This window comes from Styela clava, chromosome 15 (genome assembly GCF_964204865.1).
Source record: "Styela clava chromosome 15, kaStyClav1.hap1.2, whole genome shotgun sequence".
NCBI classification, from domain to species: Eukaryota; Metazoa; Chordata; class Ascidiacea; order Stolidobranchia; family Styelidae; genus Styela; species Styela clava.
In genome coordinates, this window is record NC_135264.1 from 17028501 (window position 1) to 17035961 (window position 7461).

General features: G+C 35.6%; 2 protein-coding genes across 3 annotated transcripts in view; one reads left to right on the forward strand and one right to left on the reverse strand.

The window, feature by feature from the left end:
- The window catches only part of LOC120334342 (methylthioribulose-1-phosphate dehydratase-like), a 107300-nt gene extending 105527 nt beyond the window's left edge, over positions 1-1773 (forward strand). For both annotated transcript variants that reach the window (XR_013468991.1, XR_013468992.1), the window contains exon 8: positions 1611-1773. The gene's annotated coding sequence lies outside the window, so the exon portion shown is untranslated. The remainder of the gene's footprint in view (positions 1-1610) is intronic.
- LOC120334441 (translocon-associated protein subunit beta-like) lies at positions 698-5224 on the reverse strand. The gene is made up of 5 exons (XM_039401951.2): positions 5067-5224; positions 4078-4241; positions 3084-3291; positions 2442-2519; positions 698-1455 (listed from the first exon to the last, which is right to left on the reverse strand). The coding sequence occupies exons 2-5, from the start codon at positions 4239-4241 to the stop codon at positions 1348-1350; spliced, it is 558 nt and encodes a 185-aa protein (XP_039257885.1). The 5' UTR covers positions 5067-5224; the 3' UTR covers positions 698-1347.
- Positions 5225-7461: the final 2237 nt, after the last annotated feature.

A 7461-nucleotide genomic window follows, 5' to 3' on the forward strand; every position in this document is an offset into this window, starting at 1 on the left:
AATGCATTTGACCCACGCAGGACTGGTGCAATGGCAAGCTACTGCTAACACTATGTGGCCCAACGGGCTAAGCGTTAGGAATACGCTCGCCACCGCACCTCTAATTATTCTGCGTGGGTTCGAATCCCATGCAGAGATGGTTATGTGCGAGAGGATTGCTGGACTCCTTGCAGTCGTTGGGTGGTTCACGTAACCGCTGGTCGGTTACAGCTTCCTCTACCACCAAGTCCATGCTTCCGAAAACTAACAATACAGTAAATCTAATCCCATACCCGACTTGGAATGGTAACCGGACGAGAGGCCGTGGTTTGCCATATGGATAAGCCGTCTTATCGGCTTTCCTCTCCCCCGGGATAAATAAGTAAATCCTAATGTGCCAAACATTAATATTTTGAATTTACCTCGGTCTGTTCAAAGCTATCTCACAAGAGAGAAATGAATCGTACATCAAAAAATCAAGATGGCGGCAATTCAAAATTTTCATACAAACAGATTCGAATAATATACTATTTGAAAAGCCCTATTTACGATTACCACAGCTGCAGAGTTCCATCTCAGCCACCTGGATTAGTTGGGGTTAAAGAATATAAAGTTCAAAATTTCAATTCTTAGACTATGATATAACACAACTCCAATTCTGTGTAAATATTTTTCACGATACCTACAGGCATTAAAAAATACATCCATCACAACAATCCATGGCACAACATGAAACTTTATTTCAGAAAAACATTTCGTTTCATTATATTTGATGACAAAGTGCAAATTTCAACCCAAAAACAGTTCATAATTGCAAGAAAATTAGAATGCAGGCTTCAATACAATTCAGAGGCAAAAAATTCTATTTTGAACACAGACCAAACAAAAATATAACTCGTACATCCTCTGGCCAAAATACAGTATACAATTTGAACCAGACATGCTTCACAATTAGGGCTTCATGGTTATAATAATGAATTTGTCTCTAAATGTAGAGACATTCGATGATTATCAAGGATTTGGAATGAATATTAGTGTATCACACTCTGATAGTTTCAGAAATTCAAAGTTAAAATAATTTTAATATTATAATATAATGGTCACTTCTAATAAGTTTGTCTGCAAATGAAAAGGTGTTGAGTATGAAAGACTCAAAGTTTACTCAAACTCATAACTTTAATGTTAAATAAACTTACACTTTATATAATCGAAACAGAAAATCTTACAAATTCAAATGTGCTTTGGCCACCTGGAAACCCCCAAAATTGAGAGCTTATATCAGTATTTGTTAAACTTTGATAAATGTCAAATCAGATGAATATTTGGCTGGAAATCTCCCTAATGTAAAAAATTGCACTAAATCAGTTTCTAATTCCTCTTTGCTTTGACTCCGTACTTTGTTTTGCTTTTGTAATACATCAGGTACGGCATGAAGAGCGATGGAATGCACCAGACCATGAATAAAGCCCAATCAATCTAAAAAAGAATTATGTAAATTAGAAGATGCGCAGTTGTGAAATAAAATTTTACTAAATTTTAAACGAAGTAGGATATTTTAGCAGTTTTTCACAACCTTCTTTCAAAAGACAAATTTAAAAAAAAAAAGTCCCACAACCAGTGTTCCCTCTAAGGTGTGCGCGCGCACACAGCTTTCAGAGGCTGCGCACACGCATAGATTTACTGCGCACAGACGTATTTCGATGTAATGTAACAATGTGCTCGGTTGGCAGGTTGAGAAAGTTTGTTGTTGGCCCACTTATTACCCGGTTAGAACGCCAAAATTTCTTCATTGGTTTTTGCACAAGTATTAGTCATTTCCAAAAAAGTGCGCACACATACTACAAAAAAATAGAGGGAACATTGCCCACAACCCAAGAATATGCTAAAATACTAAATGACATGGAGTGGTTTTTTTGCCGAAAATTTAAAATACTAACTAATATAAAACGAGCATTTTTACATAACATTCACATTTATCCAGAAATCACTTCAAAGTGAGATAGCTGTGTTGGTTTGCCATGAAGGAGTTTTTGAAAAAGCGGCTTCGCTATAAACAAAATAGATGCTAAAGTTATTACACTGTGATAATTCCCACATATACATTTACTAGCAACACTTCATTACTGAATATTAAAAAAAATAGGGTTTACTAACAAATGATAGCGATAATTTCAAGGTTTTGATAAAAAAACAAGGGACCCAATAAGATTTTTCAGGCGACCCAGTTCTGGACTGGGACCCATAGTTGGGGAAACCTGACGCGAACTATCCACGAATAGCTAAGTTGACTCAACTGAAAGTAGAGAAGGGAAGCAAGCAATCAGTAATGCGCTAAGAGTTATCATTTGTAGGTCAGACATTTCTACTCAACAGTATAAAAAGTACTGACAGTAGTTTAAAGTAAACAAAAATGAAGAACTTCAAATCAAATAGAAGGATTGGACCAATAAATATGAACTTACAAAATGATCTGCAAATATCCTCTGGTATTCTTTCTCAGTTAAGATTGTGACTTCGCCGACCTCACTGCTGAAACCAAACTGAAAAATGAGAAAAATGCACAATAAATAACTAAAGATAATTTTTGAATATCGGGACAGATCAGGATTAATCTAATAATTCTGATGAATTGGCAATATTGCCATATTATAAGGAAACATTTCAAATATTACTCAATTTATTACAGATAAAGTAGCATGAATATATTCTGGAGTAAACCAGTAGCAACTACTGATAGCGTCTTATTTTTCTAAATAATTCCAGCAGCTTGTAGCAGGAGCGTAACCAGATCCTGACCCGCATATTCACAGCGTTCCACCCTCCTAAAAACTGCCGGCTACGGCCCTGGCTCTTAGTATTTCAGTGGTCGACTACTCTTGACTTTGCTCAGAGATGAGCCTCCTTGATTTCTGAGTGAGTGTGTGTAACTTTGCTCAGAAATGAGTCTCCATTACTTCTGAGCGAGTGTGTGTAACTTTGCTCAGAGATGAGTCTCCTTTACTTCTGAGTGAGTGCGCGTAACTTTGCTCAGAGATAAGTCTCCCTGACTTCTGAGTGAGTGCACTTAGCTTTGCGGAAATTCATTCAAAAAATATTCAACTCACAGTAGGTTCTTCTCCTTCAGTAGCAACGTACTGAACAACAGCCGAAGTGAAATTAAAATCTCCGCTCCTCAGTGGTTTCACAACAACAGCGTGCGATACGTTGGTGCTTGGAGCAATCTTGGGCCATTTCACGTTGAACATTCCAGCGACCAATTCAAAGTCAATCTCTGGAAACGTTGAGTCGGCAAGCTCTACATCAGTAGCAGCACTGAAAAAACATTGAAATTTGTGTCAGTTTTTTTTAAAAGTTTGCTTGAAGCGAGGTCTTAAACTCTCAACTGAAAGTGGATGAAGGAGTGGCAAGCAGTAGTTGATGCAGTGGTTCTTGGGAAAGCATATATCCTGGAAATTCCAGAGAATTCTACAGTAGTAGTTCTCAGAGGGTGTGCCCCACGAGGGGGACATAGACAATTTTGGAGGGGGCGTGGAGCTAATTTGAATTAAAAAATAGTTAGAATAAATCTTAACCGCGTTATTTCGGATATTTACATTTCCTCATTGTTTAGAGATTGCAGAGTGCTGTTGTGACAAATTTTGCTTGTTCTTAAAATTTTTCATTCATTCCATTATTAAAGTTTTTGAATAAAAAATATTTTCACCTTGCCATCATCTGTTATTTGCAGCTCATTGTTAGCAGGTTATTTTTGAGGTGGGGCATCAGACATAACAAATTCTAACAAGGGGACGCGGCTTAAAAATTTTAAGAACCACTGCTCTACAGTGTATTCAGAGGAAAAAGCTACATTAATGTCTAATTTAGATTAAGACTATTTTTTTACTTGTGAAAATGCCAAGGACCATTGAGTTTTTATCGCTGCACAATAGAAATAAGAAAATACATAGCATTAAGAACCTGTGTATTGAAAAGCCTAGTGATATACAAAGGCAAAGTCAATTTTGAAATATTCAACAGAACAGTCAGAGATGAATAAATAGTCATGACATGGGCTGAAAATAATGAGAGTACATGAAGAGGTCACATAATAGTTACTACCTTTCTCCAATATTTAAGATCTGATATTTTATTGTCAAATCCATTCCTTGAGCAATTACATCGTTCGTGACATCTTTGACAACGATTAATTTCGCTGGTCCAACGTCATCTCCATGTACGAAGGTTACAAAGCAAAGAAGAGCGAGACTAATAAACAACTTCATCTGAAATTAATATAATAAATACAGTTTAGAACACAGGGCTACTGTCCAAAATGGCGCAGTTCTGCAGTTATAGTCTAAATGCTGACGATGTTTTACTTTTTGCTTAAAACTTTAAGCAAATCAATATAAGGTACTCCTGAAGTATGCGCACCAAGGTGTCGAATAACCTGAACCCTAACCTGATACGCAACCCGAGTTCAGGTTGTGCACCATCTCTAAATCATACTTCAGAAGGTCCCAATATAATATCATTATATATTTTTTCAATTACCTTCTCTAGGTATCATTTTGTGATGAATGCATTAATTTGAATTAAAGTAAATGCTGAAATAGGATTTGTTGAAATATTTGATCGATATGCTGTTTTTATTAAGCTTTCATTCCAGCATTCGCAGATTGAAGTGCTTTTAATTCAGTGGATAATTATTAAACACAAAACATGTTTCAAAATGCAGGACCGATAGGAACACATTGAAAGTGAAACAAGGTATTTTTATAAATGAGCAGGGGGTTACCGTACTCATGTGGCGCTCCAAAAACATATTTAGCTGTTTATTACATAGGTTTAATACTTACCGGTATTTCAGTCAATTTATACAGACATAAGCTCACTTTCTAGATAAAAAAATCTAATTTCATTGAAATTTCACAATATAAGTAGTCTATAAGTTTATTTCGACTCCATAATCAGCATAATTTACGAAAAATTATTGACAAAAACAAAATAAATCAATAAAACTGATTATAAAATATATAAATAACTCTTGAGCTCCTTTCGATACTTAAGAAATCTATATGAATAATACAAAACCATGCAAAACATACCTTTCATGAGTGTGACAATATCCCAGGGAGTCCAAAAATATCAGAAAACAAACACAAATACCAGCCGGCAGGTTCCACGCATTCACCGTTCAAAACGTCAAATTTCCGACGTCACGACACGAAAAGGAAGTGGAAGCTAAATTTCCCACGATGATTACCCAAGCGTGCATTCACGTGTAATATCGATTTTGTGGTTCCGTATCGAGAGTTTAGGGCAGGCGAACAAAAACGATTGATGACTTAACTTATCCACTAGTATGTATAAATGCTTTTACGTAACAATTTTGTATAATTAAACAAATCTGCAAGTTGGCGCTGTATCGAAAAATGAGTCGATTTTGCCGCCAAAATCACCAAAATAGACTACGATACGTCTCTAGCGACTTTTAATATTTGGAAGAAAAAACGCTATTCTTTTTACCATGTTTATTAATTGATATCACATTTTAATAACACACCAACACGACACAGATTGACCGAATGTATTTATGCCGAAAGTACAGCCATACGACGCGGTACGAATCGAACGCGAGATGACGCTGTGACACTGCGCGCCAAATCCATGACATAGACTACGATGAGACTTTAACGAATTTACAAATTTGGACAAAAAACTCTACTTTTTCATCGTATTCATTTATTGATATCATACTTACACAGAAAAAAATGCATATATGCCGAAATCACCAACAGAATACAGTAGACTACAAGAGAATACAGTAGACTACCGGTACTGTACCGGCACTCGCCTTTGCTGGCCAATTCGACAATATCCCGTTATTTCTTTTAAAGTAAATAATGTATTTTATTATATACGATTTTAGTTAAATGTCTAGATACAAAACGGTAAAAATCAAATTACAATAAGCAGATATGGTCTGGTTAACTTTAACACGAGATAAAATCATTGTTGCATGACTGGTCAGAACATTCTCATTGTGATGTCATGTCTCGGTGATGCTTGTGTGGGCTTGATAATTTTGATTTAAAGTTTCTTGCTGTATGATATAAATGTTTTGTACATCATATTATATACTGAAAAAATATTTAAATTTCAAAAAATGCCTTCAAGGAATGATTCAGGTTATATAAATTCAGACGACTAGGAGGCACGAGCACCGGTACGAATTGAACGCGAGATGACGCTGTGACACTGCGCGCCAAAACCGCGAGAATAGACTACGATGAGACTTTAACGAATTTACAAAATTGGAAAAAATACTCCACTTTTTTACCGTATTTATTAATTAATATCACATTTGATAACACACTAATACAGAAAAAATGCATATATATCGCGATCACCGGCAGAATACAGTAGACTACAACAGAATACAGTAGACTACCTGTACCGCAACTGCACTCGCCTTTGATGGTCAATTCAACAATTCCCCGATATTTATTTCAAAGCAAATATTGTATTTTTATTTATACGATTTTTAATTAAACTTCTAGACATAAATGGGCAAAAATCAATCTAAAATAAGCGGTTATGGACTGGTTAACTTAGACACGAGATAGAGTCATTGTTGCATGACTAGTCAGAACAATCTCATTGTGATGTCATGTCTCGGTAATGCTCGAGGGGATTTGATAATTTTGATTTAAGTTTCACGCTGTATGATATAGATGTTTTGTATATCATATTATATACTAAAAAAATATTTAACTTTCAAAAAATGCCCTCGAGGAGTAATTTAGGTTGTATAAATTCAGACGACGACGAGTAGCGGCACGAATTGAACGCGAGATGACGCTGTGACACTGCGCGCCAAAACCGCGAGAATAGACTACGATAAGACTTTAACGAATTTACAAATTTGGACAAAAAACTCTACTTTTTTACCGTTTTTATTAATTATTATCAAACTTAATACCAGACTAACACAGAAAAAAATGCATATATGCCGGTTCACCGATAAAATACAGTAGACTACAACAAAATACAGTAGACTACCGGTACCGTACCGGCACTCGCCTTTGCTGGCGAATTCAATAATTCCCCGCTATTTCGTTAAAGTTAATATGTATTTTAATATATACGATTTTTAATTAAACTTCTAGACATAAAAAAGAATAAAACAATATAAAATAAGGGGATATGTTCTGGTTAACTTTAACACGAGATAGAGTCATTGTTGCAAGACTGGTCAGAACAATCTCATTGTGATGTCATGTCTTGGTGATACTTGAGGGAATTTGATAATTTTGATTTAAGTTTCACGCTGTATGATATAGATGTTTTATACATCATATTATATACTAAAAAAATATTCAACTTTCAAAAAATGCCTTCGAAGAGTAATTTAGGTTGTATAAATTCAGACGACGACAAGTACCGGTACGAACTGAACGCGAGATGACGCTGTGACACTGCGCGCCAAAACCGCGAGAA

Coding starts and splice junctions, on each gene's coding strand:
- LOC120334441 (XM_039401951.2), bottom strand. CDS start 4,241: ATGAAGTTGTTTATTAGTCTCGCTCTTCTTTGCTTTGTAACCTTCGTA. Junction 2,520..3,083: donor CTGAAGGAGAAGAACCTACT/GTGAGTTGAATA, acceptor CTCATTTTTCAG/TTTGGTTTCAGCAGTGAGGT. Junction 1,456..2,441: donor GGATATTTGCAGATCATTTT/GTAAGTTCATAT, acceptor ATTCTTTTTTAG/ATTGATTGGGCTTTATTCAT.